Raw genomic sequence first — 25,261 nt, forward strand, 5'->3', positions numbered from 1 at the left:
TCCGAGTTCTAGCGCAACAGGAAAGCGGGCGTGTTTTCTTCTTCCTCTTCCCGCCTCCCGAGACGCGAGCCCAGTCCTTTCCCCTCATTCTCACCCCGGCCGGGTCCAATGGCTGGCCCCACCTCGGAGCCAGGTCGGAAGCCGCCCCGCCCCCCGCGCCTCTCCCTCCCTCGGGGTCCCCTCCGCCCCACCTCCCCCGCCCGGTGGGAGGCAGTGGCCGCGGCCGTCACGTGTCCTGGCAGCCGCCAAGTGAGGCCGCTTTTGCGACGCAGTGACAGCCAAATGGTGCGACAGGAGGAGCTTCGGCCGCGGCCGCTGCGCCCCTCACGGAGAGGCTCGAGGCGGCTCCTGGCGTCGCCCAAAGGGAGCGACTGAGCGAACAGAGTCCCGCGCGGGCGGCGGCGGCGACTGCGGCAGACGAGCGGCGAGTGGGAGCCCGCTACGAGTGCCCTCGCTCCCCGCCGCTCTCCATGACCCGGGCGAAATAAGCCGCACCTCCAGCAGGGGCTGCGCCTCCATGAATCCCTAGTTTTTTTTTTCTTTCTCTCCCTGCTCCTCACCCCCCTCCCCGGATCCCGTCCCGCCTTCTCCCTTCGCCAGTGGCTGCCGCGTCCAGGTGCGGAGTCCAGAGCGGAGCGCAATGGCGTCCAACCCCGAACGGGGGGAGATTCTGCTCACGGAGATCCAGGTAAGGGCCGCGGCCCGGGCGGGAGGCGCTAGCGGAGGAGACAGAGAGAAAGTGACGCGGGATCGGGGGCCGAGGGAAGCGGTGCGGCAGCCGCGCCCCTAGCCCGCTAAGTGCGGAAACTTGGGGATGTCACTCGAGAGCCGCTTCCTTCAGGGGCCGGACCCTCTCGCCACCGGAGCCCTGGCCTGCCACTACTTTAATTACCTACCAGAGGGACCTCACTTCTGCCTGCAGCCGGAGTCTGCTCTCTCTGCGTCCCCGGACCGTCCAGCTTACCGCCCCCTCCCTGGGTGTCAGAGTCGCGGGCGGACGCCCCTGCTGCCCCCTCCCTCGGCCGGGCCCCGCCCCGCCCTTCGCTCGTACACCGCTCCTCTAACTACTATGAATGACTCCCAAGCTGTTTTCTCGTCCCTCCCCTTCCCCTCAGACTTCGCACAAAGAGCGCCCCCCACTTCAACCCTTAGACAAGTTTTTTTTTAAGTGTCTCACCAAATGCTGGCTTCACTTCACCAGCCCTCTTCAGGTGACTGCATTTCCTTCCTCTAATTCGAGGGCTACCTTCCCCCCACTTTTTATCAAGTGTGTTATATATGGTCCCCCATCTCAGCTACTCAGTGCTCAGATTCGGAAGCTCAGATGCTGATGCTTTTCAGACTTTCATTTTCCCTCCCGTTCGAACACCAGGGAAAGAGCTACAGAAGTTGTTTACAAATGAGAAAGCAGTCGACTAAGGGAAAATGTTGGGCACCACTTGCCTGCAGAAGATGAGAACAAATTAGGTCCCTTAATTAGTTAAGTCTACGTGGAGTAGCAATGTTATTGTTTCCCATTTCCAGCTAAATATTTGATGAGGTAGGCACGTTTTTTGTTTTTAGGTCTCTATGATGTACAGGAGAACCTACTCTGCACTGTTGAGTTTATTTTTTTCATTACTTTGGAGTGTTCCAGAGATGTTTACATCTGGATAAAAATTTCATGCTTGTTTTTTAACTTGAACTTATTTTGGTTTGTTTTAATATAGTCGTTTAATGCCTTCTCGAAGGTTGGAGCTAGGAATTAAGAGAAGAAAGAACATCCCCCTTTTTTTTATGTGCGTTGGGCAGTTAATTATTTTTTAAAGACTGAATTTAGACACCGAAGAGTTGATTTTCGATGATGTCAAAATTAAGTATTACAACCGCTTCTAAATTTTTTGCTGTTCGAATGTATTTTTTCGATAGATCCCTACATGAGCTTGGTTTATTTTGCTCTAAACTTGAAGGCGTTGTTATAATACTTGATATTTTCTCCACAAACAGAAATTTCAGCAAGGTATAATAATACGCTGTTGCAAATTTGGAATCGTTTGCAAATGCAAGGTTGAATTTCATATCATAGAACATGTCGCTATGTAGTAGTATTTTAATTATTCTTAGCCCCTTATAAGGAGGCCTTACCGGATACAGCATTTGCTAAATGAATAGAATTTATTGTTTTATTAATATACATGTGCTTTTAAAATGAAGTTTGAGGCAAATTAGAAATGCTTTTCATTGCCTAGTATTGAAATATGAAAAGCATACTTTGGTTCTGAGAAAAAGCCCTGGAAATGGCAAGAGCATTTTTCTTTGAATGGAGTGGCTTCAGAATTATAAAGTATTTTGCATCCTTAATTGTATTTGATAGAAAGTTGGCATAAAAGACACTTATCTTGGCATTGGACCTGAAAATATATTTTCATGTGTATTAAAAATATAACATTTAGGAACTTTTAATAAGATCAATTTTGGCAAAAACAAAGAAGCAACTTAGAGAAATAAGAACTTTTAAATATGACTTTTAAAAAAGAGACCAAAGTAAGTAAACACCTAAGGTTGGGCTCTTAAATAAACTAAAATGTAACCCCTCCAGAAAAGAATAGTTTCTATTAAATGTTACCTTACATGTTGTCATATGTATCCAGGGCATTTTTCTTGGTGTATTTGACTCTCAATTCTAATAAGTTATTACATTTGAACTTTACCATGTTTATTAAAATAATTGAGGATATTATTTATATCAGCACATAAAATAAATGGTGGTAAAATTTGCCTCAAACATATCCATCTATTCAAACATTTTATTATTTCATTGGGTCAAAAACTAGTATATAGTAACAAATATTTATCAAATTTGCTGGTAGAACCAGTTTTTAAAAAGCATCTAAGTTTGAATTTATTTAAATTGAAAAGTTGTTTAACATGTTCTTAATGCCTCTCTGCCAAACTGTTTTAGGTATTTAAATAGTAATTTATGAAGCAAGTTTTAAAACATGTTTAGTAATTAAAAACTGTTACTTTACCTTAACTCAGGAATGCTTGCTTTATTCTGAAAGTTCCATGTTACCTACTTTAATGAAATTGATATTTATTTAGAAGCAGTATATATCCAACATTTAAAAATTATTTTCAAATTATATTACAGAATTTGAAATACTACTGGAGTTGGAATTGGCTTATTAATGTAACCTTTGATTGTGGAAAGACAAAATCCGAAACCACAGTACTTTGTCTTGTTAATTGCTGTAATATTTTTATGGAGTAATGTTTAAATTACACGCAAACTTTGATGGCTAGAAGCTTCAAAGTATAAGGAAGAATATTTGCTGTAGTAAAAATTACAATAGGCCATTTAAAGATATAAATTTAATTGGCTATTTCTAATTTTTATGTCTTATAACAAACTTCTTGTCCCATCTTTATTTTTTTATTTGAAATGTAGTGGGAAACAATGAGATACATTTGTGAGGCCAGAGAAATTAAAGTTTATTTTTAAGGAAACCGGGTTAATGAAAACTATATAAAGAATCTCAAAATGAAAACGTTGGCTACAACAGTAATTTTGTAAAATGCAGACTTAAATATTGAGTAGCATACTAATCAAGTTACCTTGTTGATTATTGAAGATGCATCTTCATCAAAATGCCTAATAAAGTGTTGGATTGGGCATCTGAAATTCCATTTTCGGCAGAATTTATTTAGGTAGAGGTGACGTGCTCAAGTGGAAGGTTGAAGTAATTAGCCTTAAATTGTAAGGATTCATTTCAAGAACCATTTATCGAGTACCTACCAAAGCTGTATTGGAGAATATAAAGATGACAAGATATGGTTTTCACTTTCTTGAAGAGAGAGCAAATAACATTTACTGATTATTTGTTGTATGTCAGACATTGTACTTGGTACCCTATACACCTTACTTAAACTTTACAATAATCCAGTAAGGTGGGTGGGTGTTGTTTCCATTTTATAGATCAAGAAATTAAGTTCAAGAATGTTAAGTAAATTGTTCATAGTTACACTGTAAGTCTGAGTTTGAATCTGGATGTGTTTCCCACTGTTCTTTAAGTTGCCATAGTTCCGAGGACCCATAAATGTTTTACATTGCAATGTTATAGATGTGTGAACTTTCTAAGAATTGGCCCAAAATGTAATTAACCAGTTAACTTTAATATAAACTTGATTCTACCTGTTAGGTTTCTCTATAACAAGGTAAAGTGATTTCCACATTCTGTTGGGTGGGTAGTCTATAATTTAACAGTGCTCTATTATTGTGAATAAGGTGTAATATTCTACAAAGACTTAACAGTACCAATAACCTTTTTGCAGGTTTTCTTCATTTAACAATTATTGGTTCTGATGAAAGTTGTCAGGTGTTTGCCCAAAACCTTCTAAAAGATTTTACATTTCTCTGTACACTATCCATAAGATAAACTTTGCTTTAAAAATTTAAGCTTTTATATAACCAAGCCATGTGTTCGGCACTTAGTAGATACTCAATACATTGATGAGAAGGCTCTATTTGCCGCCTAGGATAAGAAATGTCTTGGCTCTTTTAAGAGAAGTTGATGATAATCATTGACATAAGAAGTTACTTTTCTTTCTTTAATTTATATTTCTAATCCCCTCTCCCAAAATATCCCCTTAATAAGTTCAAAAAGGATTTCTGCACTAGTTATGTGCACAATACCTGTATACAGCACACTGCTATTTTATCCATTTGATGAGAAATTAGGAAATAGCATCTAATTTTGCAGTGATACCAGAAAGTGGGAAGTCTGTGTGTTGAGAAGACTAAAATTTTAGGGTGGCTTGGAGGAATGTAGTATGAGAAAGTAAGCAGGGTGGGTAAGATAGGTTTCACAGTTTTTTCAAATTATGAAAGTGATACGCTTTATTGTAGAAAATTTGGAAAATGCAGAAAAGCACAAAAGAAAATAAAAGATGCACCTAGTTCTATCACTCAGAGATAACTGACAAACTTTCCCAGCTTATAAGCACCATGGTATTTGAGTCTATTTCCCGTTTTTTCTCCCTTTTTTATTGAGATATATTTAACATGCAACATTGTATAGTTTTAAGATGTACAACATATAGATTTGATATTTTTCCTCCCATTATCCCATTTACTTACTGGAATTGACACAAGACATTTTACTAGAAAATCAAGCAGAATTAACTCTTCTATTCAAATACCATGTATGCTTTTGAAAGTAACATTATTTTCATCTCTACAAACTACTACTCCATTCTTCCTATTTGTTTGAAAGTAGACACACAGGAATAAACTGATAAAAAGCATGAAAATTAACCACTGTCAAATTTGAAAAGCAGAAAGGAAAATCCAAGGAATTGGGTGCAAAAGCCCTGGGGTAAACAGACAATGCCTTGAAGGTGCTCCTACCTATCTTTATCTAAACATTGATCATATATGAAAAGAAGCTGTAGGAGACTAGACCAAATCTTATTAATTAGAGATGATAAAAAACATGATCCATTTTAGAGCCATCATTCATTATACAACTCTAGTTTCAGCACAGAGCTAGTCAATAAATATTTGAGAAGCTATTTAAAGATATGCCTTATTCAATAAAGTATTCAGATTTCTCCAATAACCAAATCTAACCTGAAAACCACATTTTATCAACTTATGGTTCAGAGTCAATGCTATGTATCATTATTGTCTATTACTAAGTCCAGACTGTACTCGCCACTTACTTTTCTTCTTAAACTGCCTTAAAGTACTAACTCAAAATCAAAATATTTTGAGATGAAAGTCAATACAGCTAGTTAGACTCATTTATCTAGAGCTAGTGTGTGTCTACTTTTAAACAAATAGGAAGAATGGAGTAGTAGTTTGTAGAGATGAAAATAATGTTACTTTCAAAAGCATACATGGTATTTGAATAGAAGAGTTAATTCTGCTTCATTTTCTAGTAAAATGTCTTGTGTCAATTGTCAAATGTCTATTTCAAAAACCAGTTTTACTCTAGACTATGAAAACATCATATGACATTTAATGTGATTAACTTTTGATATACAGCAGAGTTCAAACTTGGCAGCAAAGTTAGTTGAAAACTAGATGAAAGCTTTAAAAAGATATTTAAAATTTTGAATGGGATAACATACTAGTGAAAAACTAACTTCTAATATCTTAGAAAAGCAGACTAGAGAGCACTTATTTTGATAGATGTCTAGTTTCTCAATTTTATCTACTGAAATTTTATTTGAAATTAATTCTATTGTCATATTCAGTTTTTCACATTCTCACAAAAGTTAAATTTGTGTAACGTACATAAATACTGTCTGTCAAAAATAAAGAACGAGAAAGCTTAGAAGGCTTCTGTAATAATACCTCAGATTGGAAGGTAAATGTTAGTGTCACATTATAAAGATGAATTGATACACAGGAATTCCATAATATATATCATAATTAGGATTTTATTCTATTTTAGAAATTTGGCAGTGATTACTTTTTCTAATTGATTAAAGCTTTATTACCCTGGCTCACAAACGCCTTAATTTATTGGAAAGTTGTTATGGCAACATTTGGAATTTATTTTAGATTCGTATAAGGCATATTGGCAACTCAGTGCATGTGGTAAATAAGTCTTTTAAACATTAATCATATTGTTTTCCCTTTCCTATAGGGAAAATTTTTATTTTTTCTGGCCTTTTATGTTTTCTCTTCAGTGAAATTCCTGTTCATGTCTACCCTAGTGATTCTCTAAGGAGGTACTTGTTTTGCCTGTTTCAGAATTTTCACTGAACAAATTTCATTAAGTTTTTGGATTTTTAAAAAATTAAACCTAAAGTATAGTCAATAGTATTGTAATAACTATGTATAGTGCCAGGTGGGTACTAGACTAATCAGGTTAGATATACATATCCAACCATTATGCTGTATTCTTGAAACTAATATAAAATAATATTGAATGTCAACTCTAATAGAAAAAAATTTTTAAATCTAAAAAAAAAAATCCTTAGGTGCACTGCATTAGATAAATCATTATAATAAGCACCCATGAACTACCGCTCACTTTCCACCTCTGCCAAAAAAGCTATGAACTTAACCTACACATGGTTTTTCTTCATTCCATCCCTCTACTTCTACCTTCTTATCAGTCAAGGTAATCATTATCTTGAAATTCTTTCTTTATTCTTGTATATTTTGATTGCACATATAATTCTAAAAGATATATCTTTTATTTTAGTAGTTTTCACATAATTGTATTGAATATAATCTTTTCGAACCTGCTTTTTTTTTGAGTATTATTACTGATATATCTATTGCATGTTGCTATACTCATTTATTTTAATTACTGTATAATATTTCGTTCAGTAGAATACCAACTCTCTCCTTGTTGGATATTTGGATATTTATCTATTCACTCTCTTTTGTTGAGCATTTAGTTATTTTCTGGTTTTTGTAATTGTGAACAATGGACATTTTGTGCATTATATATATTCTATTTCAAAAATTCTATTTTTACTCAAATTAATTGTGTGTGTGTGTGTGTGTGTGTGTGTGTTTCTATTGATTATATACAAAGGTAAAATTGCCTTTTCACAGAGTAGGTGAATGCCAAATTCTAGGAGATAATGCCCAACTTCCAGTGTGGTTGAGCCAATTTATATTCATATCAGCAGTATATGGGATAAAAGATCCTTTGGTTATCCATTCCCTCCGACATTTTCTGTTGTCTCATAATTTTTACAAATCTGAAGAGTATAATGTGTTATATCTTTTTATCTGGATTTGCATCTTCTTCATCATCACTGATGTTGATGTTGATGTTTATTTTTTCTGGCCTTTTATGTTTTCTCTTCAGTGAAATTCCTGTTCATGTCTCCTGCTTATTTTTCTGCTTTTTTTTACTCATTGATTTATAAGAGTTCTTTATATTCTTCGTGTTAATCCTTTGTTTTATTGTTACTGTCTTTTCTCAGTTCATAACTTGTCTTTTCACTTTTTTTTTAAGGAGTTTATGGGAGGAACGGTTTTAAATGTTTCACCTTTTTTGGCAAATATTCAAAATCATTTATATCATTATGATCAGCAAGCCTGCATTTAATATCTATTCTAGATTTGATATAGACGGGGTGAAGTTACCAAGTTTATGACCTGTGGATTCTTAGTTATCAAATGAACGACTGTAGAAAGTTGCATAAAATACTGTATCATTTAACATATACTAGATACTCAAATGTTAGTTAACTCTAAGTGTGAATTTAGAAACAAAGAAATAATGAAAATTCTGTATGTAAATAGTTTGTCAACTCATTTTTTCCATTCCATATCTCTTCAGTGAAAAATATTATTAGTCATTTTTAATATCTTATTCTTTCATTTGAAGGGAAGTATAATTCAAGTATAGAATTATATATTAAATGGTTATTCAGTTACATACATAGCCTGTCGTTAAAGTGCTGGAGTTGATCAGATTTAATGTTGGAAATAAAACAAAATATTATTCTCTTGAAGAATTTACTGGTATTGATAAACCTGGAATCTTAAATGCAGTTTGTGTCATTGCTGTGTATTTTTGATAGAAACAAATTAATTTTAATTTTAGTCAAATTTGTTCATCTTTTTTTGTATTTGCTGTTTAAGAAATTGTTCCTTACTGTTAGTCACCAAATTTTCTACTGAGTTTTGAAGTTTTATTTTTTACTTTTAAGCCATTATATTTGGAGTTGATTTTTTAATATGGAGTAAAATAAAGGTATGAGTTCTTTTTTAATTTTTAAAATATTATTTCAAAATATATATCAATCTCATAATGTTAATTTAAAATAAAACACTTTTTAGTTTTTAGGACAGGAATATTTCTGAATAGCCTTATTTAGTTTTTGCAAATTAGAAGTTTAAGGTTACATCATTCTGTGTTATGTCATATACTACACCTGAAATTTTTACCTAAATCATTAGCTTGTTCCACACACCCCACCACACCCCTGCCCTTATAGTACCAGTTTGTGATTATTCTCTTTTTTGTTGCATCCCCTAAAGCCTTGGGTCAATAAGACTTAACTTCTTGGTAACTGCCTTCATATTTTCCAGTTGTAGCTCAACCTTTTCTATTTTCTTAAGTCATACCACCACTTCCTCCTCCTTAGTTTCCAGCAAATCTTACCTACTCACTGCCTCTACTTAATAATATGTAGTATTAAATGAGTTTCCTCAGTCTTTTCTTCATTTTGAAATTTCTTGGAATTTTAGCCATCTCTCTTTTTTTTAAATCCCTATTTAAGGAAAAATTCTTTTACCTTGTTAAGGCTATACTCTCCTGGACTTCTACTTTTTTTGGACTATCATTTCACTCTTTTGCAGAATGAGCCTTTCATTCTCTCTTGACTCTTTGCCTAAAGATAAGTTCACATCTCTCCTTTTTATAGTACTTTTTCTTTAATACTGTTGTCCCCTCAAACTTCTTTTAGTCATCACAGTCCTTTATAGAAATTTCTTAATTATTTTGTGCCATATGTTTCTTAACTTATTGAAATATGACTTTTGTCCCAATTATTCTCTTAAAAGCATCCTTGACCACACCTGCTCATTCTTCTCCTTGGAGGCACTTGATACTACTTCAGCTTCCTGAAACTTTGTTTAAATTAAGCTTCATGGACCCTACACAATATTAGTTACTTTTCTTTCATCATATGTATCTATATTTGCTATTATTGCTTTCTTTTGATAACTCTTTTTCTAGTTTAAATGTTCTACCTTTTTTAGTCCATTTTTCTCTAATTCTTTGGATTAACCACCAGAATTAGTGACCTTTTATTTTGTCTCAGGGTTGCAGGGAATAGAAACCCATTTCAATTAGCTTGAACAAAAATTGAATTTATCGGAAAGCTACAGGGACATCTCACTTAATCAAGTGTAGGATATATAGCCAGGTCTCATGAGGACTACACGGTAAAGTAGAGGCTTTCTCTCTAGGGCTACATGTTCTCATATCCCTTCTTTATATATACTGCATTTTATTTCCTTTATATTACCGGTTTTGCTTTCATGTATTCCCCAAGTGGCACTCCTAACTTCTGAATTTACATTAATCAGCAAGTCCAATGCCCACAGCTAACTGACTCACTTATTCTGTGCCACAATTCTAAATTCTTGGATGAGAAAATCTGATCGACCCCATACAGAGCATGTATGTACCCATGATCCAGTCAATTGGCAATGGAGGAATAGAGTTCTCAGTACCAGTATGGCTACAAGGACTCTCCTGTGAGTTAGGGATGGGGCTGTTCTCTGAGAAGGGAATGTAGGTTAAGAAAGCACTTCTGTACTTAAGCCCTCTTAGTAACTCCATTGATTATAGAAAAAATACATTAGATCTTCCATCATCTGACCCTTTTCAATCTTTTCAAATTTTTCTCCATGTGTATCTTACACTCTGTGATATTAAACTATTTTCTGTTCTTATTACTACACTGCTTCTTTATACCTTTATATAACTTTGTATCTTTGTGTATGCTGTTTCTAATTTTAAGAATACTAATATTGATCATCTGTCTGAAGAGCCTTTGACATGTTGGACACTCCTGAAAACTCTAAGAAAAATGTATTCATTGAATATAGGGATATAGTCATATAATAAAGAAAAATTTTATTTAACATACATTTTCATAGATAAGTAAGTTTAGTTATTATTGGTTATGTAGCATTTGAATCCATTGGCAAATTAGTCTACTTCCCATTTTGCATCTCCTGTTACTGAACATATCACCCACTATGGCGATTAATTGTTCAATTATATGTGTCTCTCTCACTTTCAAGACAGGAAGCAGGTCTTACTCATCTTTATGTCCCAAGAACCTGGCATATGGTTTATGCTTGATAAATGCTTGAATAAATATAGGACCAATTTTTGTGACCGATTCTATGGCTGACCTACTACGTCTCACTTCTCAGTATTTCTGAAGGTTATCATTCTATCCCTCATTGCCAGTGCTTGAAATTTGCTGCTCATTTTTGACCACTGTCTCAGCCTCTTCAGTTAATTCTTCTAATTATGTAACTTTAATTCATTATTTTGCCACTATCCAAGTTTGAGCCCTCTAATCATTTAGATGATTATAATATCTCGATATTCAACTTCTGCCTCTGTAGTCTCATTCTGTTTTTATTTAGAGTATGAACAACTGCTAGATTCAAAGTTGTCTCCAGCATTCAGTGATTCCTTACTGCCTGTGAGATACAATTCTAGTTCCTTAGCTCACCACTGAAGGCTGTCATTTGTGTAGCCCCCAAATACCTTTTAATTCTTAGCTCTTACTATGGAAGAAGCCTGTTTTTCAGGCATACCATGACAGGTGATTTTTCCTCACCGTATATTTTGCTGTCTTCTATCAACTGAGATGCTACTTTAAGACTTAATTTAAATTCTGTTTTTTTCTTATTTTTCCCTAGTCATCTATAATTCCTCCTCAAAATTTAAGTAGGATGTTTTCTTTCTCATGACATTTATCACATATTGCATTGCACTGTAGTTATTTGTATCTCACTTCATTTTTACTCCTTGATTGAATGTTTAAAATCTTTGAGGAAAAGGACAGTATATCTTATGTCCATCTTTTACCCCTTTAGTCCTGAGCACAGCACCTTGTACATAGTAGCAACTTGTTAATGTTTGTTGAATAAGTAACAGTCTCATGTCTGAAAAGCCCCAGATTTTACATTTATTACATTAAACTTTTTTTTCTGCTATTTTGATACGCAGAGGGAGTAGAACTGTATTATGTGGTTTTTCTTTAGGCAGAGTCACTTGACAGATACATAATTTAAAATTTATTACCGCCAATCATATAATTGTGTTCTCTATCTTGGAATGAGAATTTTCTTCTAGCAGAAGGAGTTTTATATAGATAAAACTGAAGCTAGTAATAATAATAAAAATGACAATTTTTTTATTATTAAAAACAAATTACAACCAAGTCATATTAATGTTACTTCACTTAATCCTTAAAAAAAAATCTACTGAAGTACTGCTGCTATCTCCACTTTATAGGGAAGATTAGCTAGAGTTTAGAGAAATTAACTCTTCCATGGTCATTGGCCTGAACCAAGATGCCAACCTAGGTCTCTCTACCTCTTAACCTGTATACTCCAGTGCCTCTTTCTCTTTTTGGCATTTTTCTCTGCTCCTTATTTTCTCAGACTCATCCCCACTCCAATAACCACAGTCTCTCCTGTCTGTCAAATTCTTACCTTAGCTTTTCATTTTTTTGCAGTATCTCTTATATCTTTACTTCTCCCTCAACAACACCAGTACTTGCTTTTTTATTAGCATTGTTCTTGATGACTAGTTGATCTGAAGGGGAAATTCATGCTGAAATCTTACCTTCAAGCTCTAGCTAGGTAAGATAGGCTTGAACCCACAATTTTATACCCCATGGAAATACCAAATCTCCCCAAGATTTCTATGTTTTCCTGGGGGGGCGGGGGGCACTTAAGTTCTCATGGCACCCTCTGCTTCTTGCATTTCTGTTTCTATACATGTTTATAGACATATAACAATTTAACGAAGATAAATTGATTTCAATGAAGATAACCATATTTCATTTAGATGCCCCCCACCTACATTGTATACCTAGTTTCAAACCCTATGGCTGGCTTCTCTCCTCATCTTCCTGTCTTTTTTTCAATTCTTTCTTCTTTATTTGCTATTGAAACTCCAAATTCTTCTCTACCTAAGGAAGAGAGAGAGAGTTCAGTTCCCTCAGATTCCTGCTCTCAAACAGCACAGCCAAATTCCTCAAGTATTCATCAAACAAAAGGAATACATATATTTAAGCATGTTACAACCACAGGGTCATGGATCAGTGCTGTTCATGATGATATTTTCACACAAAGAATAGTGTTGTATCAGTATGTATCTTGTGTATGTTGATACAAAATTGCCAATTTGTAACTAAAGGGGTGGACTGTCCTCCATTCTGAGATTTTGCCAGTGCTGCTTCTCTGTGCTTCCTTTCTTGATGTCAAAATGTGTTCACTTTTAAGAAATGATAAGGATAATTGATGATAATATACTAACTGTCAAAAAGATAAATCAGGACATATATTTTTTCATTCCAAATTTTCTTTCAAAATTTACTGATCAATAATTTCAAGCTCTAGTAAAGATCGCTAGTCTAGTAGATAATTCAGGTTTTGGAATCATACAGACCTATGTTTAAATCCCATTTGATATATATTAGCTGTCTGTATTATTTAGCTCCATGAGGCAAGTTTTCTTATAAAATAGGGATAATTTCTGGCTCAGAGGGCTCTTTTTTTTTTTTTTTTTACATGTTTATAGACATATAACAATTTAAAGTTCCTGGTGTATTAGTGGATACTTAGTAACCTTCCCTCTGTCAGGTTTACATTTCGAGATTACTTTGTTTTTCTTTAAGTATTTAAGTAGTAAAGTTGACAGGATGGCCAAAGTTGTGCATAAGAGACCTAGAAAACTGATCATACTTCATAGGTTAATTGTTTTCCCCTCTTTTCTTTCCTTTTTTTGCTTCGTGGAGGATATAAGAAGGATAGCTATCTTACAGGTGTGTATATTCCTACATTTATCTTGAGTTTGCTGAAATTGTAAGAATAAAGAAGTCATAGGTTGACATATGATGAACTTCTGTAATTAAGCTTTTATTTAAGAATCTGGTGTGTTATTTGTCATGCAAAAAATATGCAACCCAGTGACTTCATAAAGCAGTTCAAATAAATTCAGATCCTTGTTTTGTGCTTTCCTAGAGGCTTTTGGACTTTTTACAAATTTGAACTAAGATTGTATCTGCAGGGTTCAAAGTGGTCCTGCACATTTAAGCATTAGAGGAACATATTTATGGTAATATATTTCTGAATATTAATAAATAATATCAACTCTAATTGAATGCTTGATCTTTGATGTATAAATTATACTGTCCAATTGTTTATTGTTTATTTGTTATCATAATTGTCTTTCCATTTTGTTGCTATGGAAACCTTATCTTTGCACTCCAGGATCAGGAGAGGGTTCATTTTACTATAAATTTTTGTTCTGGTACATGTTTTCATTGTGTTAGAACCTTATAAAACTCTGTACAGAATTCTATGCTTAGTTTTGATTTGTCCTTTTAAAGATTGCCTTATAGCCAATGGAAAATTTAAATATCATATCTAAAGCAAAATTCTTGCTTTACCAAATCCCTAAAAACACTTTACTAATTTTTTTAAGTGGACCTTTTGATATGCAGATGTCAAATTATAATATACACCTGAAAATTATATAATTGTATTAACTAATGTTACCCCAATAAACTTAATTAAAAAATAATAAAGTAAAAAAATAAATAAGAATAAAAAAATAACAAATTCAAAAAAAATAAAAGTGGACATTTTGTTTTCTTTGAAGTTGGCAAGATGGGGGATAATTATTTTAGTATCGTGTAATGGTAATTACAGAGAAGGAATTGGTGTTGGTTATGAAGGTACCTCATACAAAATAAAAAGAACCATGTTGAAAAAATGAGTAGTATCATTCTCTGTGAAGCATTTTTGAATTATAAAGCACTTTTACACACTTTATTTCACTCAATTATTAAAAAGACCCTTTGAGTTAGATATGGGATGGGATTATTATACCCAATTTACAGGTATTTATATTTATTCAACCAATGTCTGCTTTGACCTGAACTATTATCTTCTCACTTCTATCCCTCATTTTAGTACTCCCACAATTCAAGTTTTATTAACTTTTAAGGTTGTATTTTTTACTTTAGTATACCTAAAAAATAGTTAACATTTTCAAAGCTGTGTTAAAAGTGAGTGTGAAAAATGTAGTTTTTTCCCCAAGAGTTGAGAATAACTATAAAAGGGAATATGTAATATGCCACCTAGTTGTGAGTATTCATGGTAGTATTAAAGTTCTTGTAGTACTTTTATAACAAAAATATTGTAAAGGTGTGGTAATTTCAGCAGCAGTAGTATGTAACCTTGGGAGAGTTTATCATGGTTTAAAGTTTACATAAGATTTAAAAATCATTTAAACTATTACTAATGACGTTGAATGATGTTTTCTGTATTTGTAAATTATATATAGAAGAGGCCAATCATGTTACCCACAATATAGACTTGCAAAGTTAGTGTTTTAATATGCATGAGATATTTTAGTGCACTGAAAAAATATTCATGTTTTATATTTTACAAAGGAATAATATCTTACTGAGTCTGCACTTATTTCTGCTTTATAACTATTTGTAGGGTTAAAGATCTTTTAGTGATAAACTGCTTTAAATAAATAACAAGTTTTTTAAAAGTCTAATAATGATACTTCATTTTATAAGCCCTTTTCCATTTGAGCATCTAACAACTTTCCTAAAATATTTTGTTGTAATATGTTAACACTTTTAGTGATCATCTCATTGGTCCTAAATACATTCAGATAGATTTATGAGGAAAATGATAATCTCTTTTGTTTATGTTATCTACATTAGTTTTATCCTCTTTTCTTGTTATTAATGGTAGTATTCTCATCACTGTCCTAGTTTTTCCTTGCTATGCTCTTTACAACCTGAGAGCTGTACTTTTATTACACCCTTCTACTAAAATAGAGTTAGTCTTATCTCTAAGGAAGTTAGAAATAACTGTATACAGTAACAAATAACTGAATACATTTCTGGGTTTTGTTTTTCTTGTTGCTCAAGTATGTGACTCGCTCAAGGTCAGCTCTATTGCCAGTGCCTAAAACCAAACTAAACCAAACAGTAAAGCACAACTCTACAATTCAGGTTTGACTTTTCTAGCCTTGTGACTTTTTAAAAGAGCTCAATTACTCTGGCTAGATCCTGTACAAGTAAAATGCTTAGCTCTTGGCTATCATGTGGTAATGTAGTACAGCTTGATTCATTATAGGGTTACTGTACCTTTTTCTCAGCAAATCTGATGATTTGATCTCCAAGAACTATTTTATTTCCTTTATCGGTGACTTTAGTTTTCTAGTTAGCTATGCTATCAGAAGTACTTATTTGATTAAATTGTGATGCTTTAATTTTTTTTTTAAATTGTGGTAAAATACATAGAACAGTTACTACCTTAACCATTTTTAAGTGTACAGTTCAGTGATATTAAGTACATTCACCATATTGTGCAGCCATTACCACCATCCATTTCCAAAACTCTTTTCATCTTGGAAAACTGAAACTTTATGCCCATAAATCACTAACTCCCCAGTACTCCCTCTTCCCAGGTCTTGGCAAACACTTTTCTACTTTCTGTCTCTATTAATATCATCTAAGTGGAATCATGCAGTATATGTCTTTTTGTGTCTGGCTTATTTTGCTTAGCATAATATCATGTTGTAGCATGTGTCAGAATTTCCTTCCTTTTCAAGCCTGAATAATATTCCATTATATGTATATACTATATTTTGTTTATCCACTCATCTGTCGATGGACACTTAGGTAGCTTCCTGTGATGCTTTAAGTTAAGTATAGCACTATTGTAGATTATTGTACCTAGTCATGATCATTTGCTTGTCTGTAACTTGTTCAGTGCAGTAGCCATTAGCCACCTGTGGCTATTAAAATTTTAATTAAAATTTAAAGTTTAATTCTTCAGTCACTCTAGCCACATATTAAGGGCTCAATAGCCACATGTGTCTGTTGGCTGCCATATTGGATAGCATTGATATATAGAGCATTTCGATCATTGCAGAAAGTTCTATTGAACAGTGCCAGAAAATGAGTGCACAAGTCTATTTTAATACCTTGAGTTTAGAGAAGACAGAAAGGTCCTTTGTGAGCTATAAAAATATTTTATTTACATTTGAAAAGAAATTTATTAGTTTTGTTTAGAAAGCAATTGTTTATTTAAAGGCATTTTTGCAGTGAGTCCAGAGGATTTTAATCATACTCTTACTGGAAAGTGTTAAAATACTTTATACTGGGTGCATTTTAACTAAACTGGTTTTCAAGTAAAGTAAATAATAATCAGAGTCTTAGAAGTTTAATATATTAAAAATATGTATACCTTTGTATATATCAAAGATTTACAGAAAAATAGTTTGAGTTTGGAGTCATATTTTGTATCCATCATTCTCTTAGAGGCATGTGTTAAAATTACATTCTTGTTTTAAGAGTGTGAGTTTGATCCTAGAAAACACATGATGATTAGTAGTAATTTGTCCGGTTTTTTAATTTTGAGATCTTAAACTTATTCTAGGAATTCTATATTATTTTTTTACTTGATTTTTTTAATTGAGGTATAATTGACATAAAACATTTCATTAGTTTTAGGTATACAGCATAAGATTTGAAATGTATACATATTGTGAAATGATTACCATGATAAGTTTAGTTAACATCATCACCCCACATAGTTACACATTTATTTTTCTTTTAATGAAAACTTTGAAGATATTCTTACTTTCAAATATATTGTAACGTATTGTTAACTAGAAAGTCTGTATTCTTAAGCATTTTTACAATCACTGAGATGAGATGAAGCTTTTTTTTTTTTGGCAGCTTCAAATGCCATCTTTAGGGAACTGGTGGGGCAGGTTCTGTGTGTGTCTGTGTGTAGCATTCCCTGTATCATTTGAGTTTTATGTTTTTATTAATGCTGGTTTGTTAACTTGTCTTTTAAAATTACTTTTTAAAAGATATTGCAAGATACTTTTAGTGCTTGAAAGTTTTGAACCAGCTGGCTATGTTTAGAAATTATTTTAACTTGCCAAATAACTGCTAGAGCTTGAGAATTCATTTGAATCTAGCATTTTAAAATAATTACAAAAATTATTTATTCCTTGAGTATCTTATTTGAAAGAATAATATATTATTTATATTCTTTGAAAGAATAATATACTCAAGGAATTAAGCTAAAAGAGTAAAATTCCTCATTTCTAAGAATAATGGTTTATGTAGTTTTCAGAAGTAAATAGGAAATTGACCTAATCTCATTTTTTAAAAATGAAAGAATTTTCCATATCAAAACTTTTGACTGTTATTGTACTAATTTAAAAATAATTTTCAGTTAGAACTAATAGTAAGGAATCAAAAATTAGGCTGTTCTGACCTTGTGGAAAGAGAAAGGAGTGATATTGATAATAAGCAGCCCTGGAATAGGTATCATTTTAGGCTTAATTATTAGTGTTAAGAAAGGATACCAGTTCGTATTCCAGCTCTTTATAAAACAGACTTTTGTTTTTGTTACTATCTTAGCTTAGTACAGTTATAGTTAATGAGCTGGTGTAATAATGAGAAGTGGCTGAAGCTGAGGAAAGTAGATAATTTTTAAATCTAATATATATGTAGTAACCATAAAAAAGCTTCAGTAACCAAAAGAATAAGATAAATTTAAATGAAAGGAAAATTGTTCTCTCGCCGTAGATTTTCTACTATACAAGTAGCAGAAACAAATAGTGAACATTGAGTTCAGGAAAATGTTGCCAAACCAGAATTTCACAGTTCACCATTTAAATACTAACATTTTGTTTTTATCTGATGATAACGCAGCAATTTTTTTTCATATCTAGGCAAGGATATAATTCATTAATTCAGTCAATAGGAATTCCGTATACCCACTATTGTAATCAAATATGAACAAGTGAATTATGGTAGTATTGGGAAGTTAAAACACACATTCTCTTTGTTTTAGGAGTCCCTAGATAAACTTTATTTAAATTATTTTTAAAAGTTGTGTTATTAAGACTTTTATTATTTGAGAGAGTCAACTTGAAAGGAGATCAATTCTTATGATACAGGCATTGCCAACTAGACAGCAGCGAAAGTTCTTATTCAAAACCTTTCATTTGTATAAAAAAAGCAGTTTACTAAGGGATTGCATTGTTGAAAGGATTCTATATCAAGAGCCATATAATTTTAAGTACACTACTTACAGCCTTAGAAAACTGGTCAAAATTAATCCTTATATTATTTAATAAAAATAATTTTTAAATGTTCGTAGAATATAGAACAGAGGTCACAACTAACGTGCCTTCAAGAGTCTAGGCAAGTAATATAAATTAATGAAGCAGGTGAATACAAGGGACATACATACATTGTGGGATTGGCAGTGACTTGAACAGGGAAGCAGGGATAAAAGCAGCTAGTGGCAGCCACTCTCAGCTGTGGTCATCTTTTTCCATGTGGAGCCTTTATTGCCTTTTATTGGGAGATATGTTCTAAATTTTAAAATATTTGTTAATATTCTTAGAAGACTATTAACCAAACAATATGTGTTTGTAGATCCATCTCTATAGTAATTTCCTTATTAAATCAAATATTGAAGAGCCTACCATATTCAGGTATTATATAAAGAACTATAGGATATACAAAGAAACATGGCATATGGCCTCTACCCTTTAGAACAGCATCGTTCAGTAATATTTCCTGGGATGATGGAAATGGATATGCTTTCAGTAACTATCCAGTATGGTAGCCACTAGTTACATGTGAATTGTAGCTAGTACAACCAAAGAACTGACCTTTAGTTTAATTTAAATTTAAATATACACAGCCACATGTGGTTGGTGACTACTAAACTGACAGTGGCACTCTAGAAACTAAATTTAGTTGCTAAAAAATCATTAAAAGTTACCAGTTTAAGATTTAAATTACATTTCAGTACTGCAATGGAAGAGATGACTTGAGGTCATGCACAGTTTCTAAGTGTTATACAGGCAGTTACTATAGGACTTCAAAGGAGGGAGTGGTCACTTTAAAATAAGCTTTAGAGAGGAGGTGAAATTTAAGCTAGCTTGAGGGATAGGTAGAATTTTTTTTAAGAGGGAACGATGTTCTAGGAGAGTGGGATAATGGGAATCAAATGCACACAGGCAGGAAAAATTAAAGAATAACTTTCTATTTTTCATCAGAAGGCTGCTCCAAATTATGTTCTTTTTGTTTTTTGTTTGTTGACCTTGATGTATTGCTGTTCTAAACTTTGGTCAACAGCTTGAAAAAAAAGGCATTGTGCTGTTTTTATTCTTTCAGGTCAACAACCAAAAGAGAAGTAAAGAATGTAACTTTTTAAAAAATAGCTTTACTTTATATTTATTACTCTTTTTACTTGGAATATGCATATTTTACCACTTTGAAGTTTTTTTATTCAGTTATGTGTTTTCTTTCTGGTATGATGTAAGATATTTAATTCAAGAAGCTGTTGGAGGATACAAATGAAAGCTCTGAGCTATAGTTTTCATGAAGTATCTTAGTTTCAGTTGAAAACTTTCTGTGTAATAGTTGCAGTTTTTCTTTGGGAGAATTATTTTTAATTTGCAGCATGGTGTTTAAAACATTTTGTATTCTGTTCAATCAATTTAAAGGAATGACTTTAGTAGTTTAGCTGGGGAAGTCTTTGGCTAATGGTGCAGTGATGTTTTGAGTAAAAAATACTGTATTTACATAATATATTTTATAGTATATTTATATAGAGTTAAAATATACTAAAGTCCCTGTTAAAATGTTTCCTTATTAGATAAGAGCATTTCCTTCATTACCTTGTATAAAAATAGCAATACCTCTCACCTTACCTTCCAGTACCCCCTATCCCCAGTCTGCCTCCGTGGTTGTCTTGTGTAGATTAAAGTGTTTATTTTATGTGGCTGATACTTAATGGGTACTCAGAAAGTATTCTTGCCTAACCTTTCTCATTTATGGTGAGCAACCAAATTCTTGTTTGTTGGAATTTATAGTGAGAGATACTTTTTAGAGTGGTTATTGTTTTAACTTATGTTAATAATATGATACTTATATTAATGTATTACAATGAAGTCTAAAGAATGCAAATAGTTTTATAATTTAAAGCACTATTTTATCATTAATAGTTATTTTAATTACCAGTTACTGAACACCTGTTATATGACAGAGATCTGCTGGACATCTTACCCTTTGTATTTACTATTCCTCACAACAGCCTTGAGTTATTGGTTTATTTTCTTTATTTACATATTAAAAAGGGAGGGAGGCATAGAGATGTAAAATTACTTACTTGTGTTACATAGCAAGTTGAAATTGAAACTAGGTCTAAGTCCAAGTCAATGGACTTAGTGGAATTTGAAACTAGGTCTAAGTCCAAGTCAATGCTCTTTTCACTATATATTTTATATTTTAATATTTTAAACAATTATAGGGGTTTATTTTTGATTTTTATAATAAGCATTTCCCCCATCACAGAATATGATTTGATTTACTATGGGTTCTAAGAACAACATAATGTGATAAGAAGCCAAGGCTACTAGTCTATAGATCCATAAAATATTAATTGAAATGGGCATGTATCAATTTAGCCTAATCTCATTTTACAGATTAGAAAAAGGAGACCCAGGGAGGTTAAATAATTTGTCTGCCATCACTGAGTAAGGGAACTGCTACTGGAACCGAGATATTCTAACTCTAATATGATTTTTAATGAACAACCTTGAATTTAATAAAAAGAAAATATAATCGTGTACAGTAAAAAAAAAAAAACAAGGAATTAAAAGTTTCTCTTTTTTAAAAAACACCTTTATTGAGATAGACATGCAATAAACTGCACATATTTAAAATATACAATTTGATAAGTTTTGACATACCTCTACCTGTGAAACCATCATTGCAATCAACATAATGGACATATCTCTCATGCCAAGTTTGTGTCCCTTTGTAACCTCAACTTATTATTACTCCCCTTTCCCCCAATTCCCAGGCAAGCAATTTCTGCTTTGTCATCATAGATTCATTTGTATTTTCTAGAGGTGTACATGGAAAGAATTGTATAGTATGTACTTTTTATTACATAGCTTCTTTCACTCTGCATAGTGATTTTGAGATTCCACCATGCTATTGGATGTATAGTTTTGTTCCTTTTTATTGCTGAGTAACAGTCTATTGTATGGATATACACAATTTGTTTATTTGTTCATAGATTTGGGTGGTTGAGAGGTGTTACAAATAAAGCTGCTGTGAGTATTTGTGTTGCAAGTTTTTAGTAGATTTATGCTTTCATTAATTCTTAAATGCTTAGGAGAGAAATAGTTTATTTTGGTATAAAATGTAACATTATTTTAATTTCATTGCTCTCATTATAACAGAGAGTTGGTTTATTTTCATCTGTTATTTTTCATTCTGAATTCTTTTGCTGTATTTGTATTGTATTTTTCTAACTAAAATATTGAAGGAAAGAAACGCTAATATCTCATATTTCTTTATCCCAGAGTGCTCTAGGCAATGGCAAAAGTAATCCATGTTTAATTCATATTTGTATTACTAAGATACTTGGGTCTGTAATTGTTCTTATATTTTTCTTTTAATGTATTTTTACTTATTTTTTGTATTTGAAAAAAAGCGAGCCTATAGGACAAAATTAAGTAGTATATGAGAATAAAACTGCCATTTGGTTACGGTCAGTAGCATGATTAACACTAATGCTGGTTGCCAATCTGGTGTGGGGGGAATAGAGAACTCAAATTATTCATTATTAAGTGTTTCCTTGATACATAATGCCTTAGTGAAATTCTGTAGATCTACGGTGATAGTCTACCTGTTATCCTCTAACTATGGTTTTTGTGGTTCAACCTACCTAACCTGTAGTTCTTGTGTTAATGTGAATAGAAATAAGGAAACTAATTATGGGTATTAACTGGTTCTCTGTAGATTTTTGTTATCTAACCCCACCCCTAATGGAATGTCATTTTATAAACTTTGTTTCATTTGGTAGTAGAGAATAAGATAGCTGAAAATCTTATGTGACTGTCTTCCTTTGGGGTGCTTTTTATACCTGGGGAAAAGTTGGTTCTTCATTTTGTAGTATGTGACTTGATGTATTGTTATGTAATAGCAAGTAATAGTTCAAAATTACCAATTATGAATTGTGATTAAAATGTAGTTTTGTTAAATATTCAATCATATTATGCTTCATCAATGAGGAATGAAGCATATTTTCTGAATAAATTAGTCTTAATCCTTTAACATATAAAACATTGGTTTTTAACATTGTTTTTGGAAATTACATTTATGCAGTATATGCCACATTTTGCTGTCTGATTTACATAATATACAGAAAGTTTGACTTTTTCTTGAGGTTTGTAGTACTCTTTATTCCTGTACAAAATGGCCATAGCAGTAGTATGATTTTTTTTTCTACTTTTTCTCTTGGGTTTTACTTTTTACTCAGTATGTCAACTTTGAGCGGTCGTTTCTTCATTCATTCAACAAATATTTACTGAGCACCTTCTATATTCAAAGTGTTATTCTAGGGTCTGGTCATATAATAATGATCAAAATATTTTATAGTAATTAAATGTGCTTCCTTCTCTAATGGAATTTAAAATATGGAGGGGAACATAGATATTACATAATTATAAAAGAATATTTGGACTCCCAAGGACCCTTGGACCACATTTTGAGAACTGCCGAACTAGGATAATGAAGGGGAAAAAGGAAGCATACAATCCCAGTTCATTAAAGCAAAAGTTGTTTATAGGATTCAAAATGGATGTAATGTAAACTTTGAGTTAAAATTAGAGCTAAGCACTATTTTAGAAAAGAAATCATTGAAAGACTAAGAATTTGCTACAAATCTTATAGAAAACCAGTGGCAGAACCATGACTAGAATTTAGGATTTTTTATTTATAATTTCTTTCTTTCTTTTCCTCTCCTCTCCCCTCTCCTCATCCTTGCCTTTATTTTTTTTATTTTTTTATTTTTTTTATTCATTCACCCTTGCCTTTAATATCCTACTTTTGCTTAATCATTCTAGATATTTTTGGTATGAAATGTTTCTGTATTGGAAGCATGTGGGAGCCTGAGATTTGTACATTCTGTCTATTAAAATGGTGATGATTTTTAATTCTATTTTTGATTGAGATGTCTTTATTCCTACTGGTAATTTTAGTAATAATATTAAATGCAAAATATGATTGGGCTGAAAAGTGATATTTGTATTTATGAAGTGATTAAATCATAGTCACTTAAATTATTGCTTTGGATATACAATGCATTTTAATAAAATACACATTTGGAATCTCTTTAGAATGCTTATAAGGCACTTTACAGTTGTAGATAGAAATGTGATCCTTTATATTAGTAAGTAGATAAACTTCACATATATGTAGGACTGGTATACATTTAAGAGAAGTAGAAACAATGTGGATACATTATTTTTAATCTACTTTTCCTAAACTTTTATAATTCTAAGATGAGCAAATTTTTGTGACACATTAGTGGTTTAAAAATTATTTGTTTTATATATACATATATATTAGTGATATTTTATGGGCTTAAAATCACATGTTTTTCAAACTAACCTGATTTATACTTTTTAAACAACTTATTAATTAGATGTGCTTCTCTGTACTTAGATCTGAGCCACCAAATTATAGGAAGAGTGGCTTGATCATCCTTATATCATCAGTGTCTGGAATAGGACTTTACACATAATAGATATTTAATAAATTGTTGCTCAATAAAACAGTTTTTAAAAAGCAAACGTATGCTAACTTATAGGACAGAAGATATATCAGAGTTTCTATAGGCCAGAAACTGAATTATCATTTATATCTGATCAGTCTATTGTAGGCTACTCTCACCCTTTCTATATGTTTTTGTAGTACCTCACGGAATATGACTTTTGTAGGAGGAATCTGCTTCCAATTATGATTATTCTATAAAAATTTGTCAAGAGAACTAAGCATACCATATTCTGAATTAAGAATGTAATGTACATGATTCCTTCAGATGGGTAAATAACTAGGATTTGTTATAAATTATTAAAAGCATTATATTAACATAACATACCATAAAATGTAAAGTATTTTTTTTAATTTTTTTTATTTAATTTATTTATTTTTATGGTGACATTGGTTAGCAAAATCCACTAGGTTTCAGGTGTACAATTTAATGGTAAGGCACATGCATATATTGCATTGTGTGTTCATCTCCCATAGTTAGATTTCTTTCTGACACCACATATTTGACCCTTTTTACCCCATCTACCTCCCACTTCCCTTTTCCCCTCCAGTCTCTGGTAACCACTAGTCTGTTGTTCATGTCCAAGAGTCTCTGTTTCTTCGTCTTGTTCGTTTGTTGCTTTTAGGTTTATATCTCACATTAAAGTGATATCATGTGGTTTTTAGCTTTTTCTGTCTGATTTCGCTTAGCATGATTATTTCGAGGTCTATCTATGTTGTCGCAAATAGCAGTATTTCATTTCTTCTTATGGCTGAGTAATTTTCCATTGTATATATCCAGTCATCTCTTCTAGGACACTTTGGTTGCTTCCATGTCCTGACCACCGTGAATAATGCTGCTATGAACATC

General features: G+C 32.7%; 1 protein-coding gene across 1 annotated transcript in view; it reads left to right on the forward strand.

Moving 5' to 3' along the window:
• Positions 1–331: 331 nt before the first annotated feature.
• PKN2 (protein kinase N2) overlaps positions 332–25,261 on the forward strand; it is a 130,729-nt gene continuing 105,799 nt past the window's right edge. The window contains exon 1 of the mRNA XM_039838750.1: positions 332–688. Within this exon, the coding sequence (XP_039694684.1) occupies positions 641–688 (48 nt within the window). The 5' untranslated portion in view covers positions 332–640. The remainder of the gene's footprint in view (positions 689–25,261) is intronic.

Source organism: Pteropus medius, unplaced genomic scaffold (genome assembly GCF_902729225.1).
Source record: "Pteropus medius unplaced genomic scaffold, Ma_sr-lr_union100, whole genome shotgun sequence".
NCBI lineage: Eukaryota > Metazoa > Chordata > Mammalia > Chiroptera > Pteropodidae > Pteropus > Pteropus medius.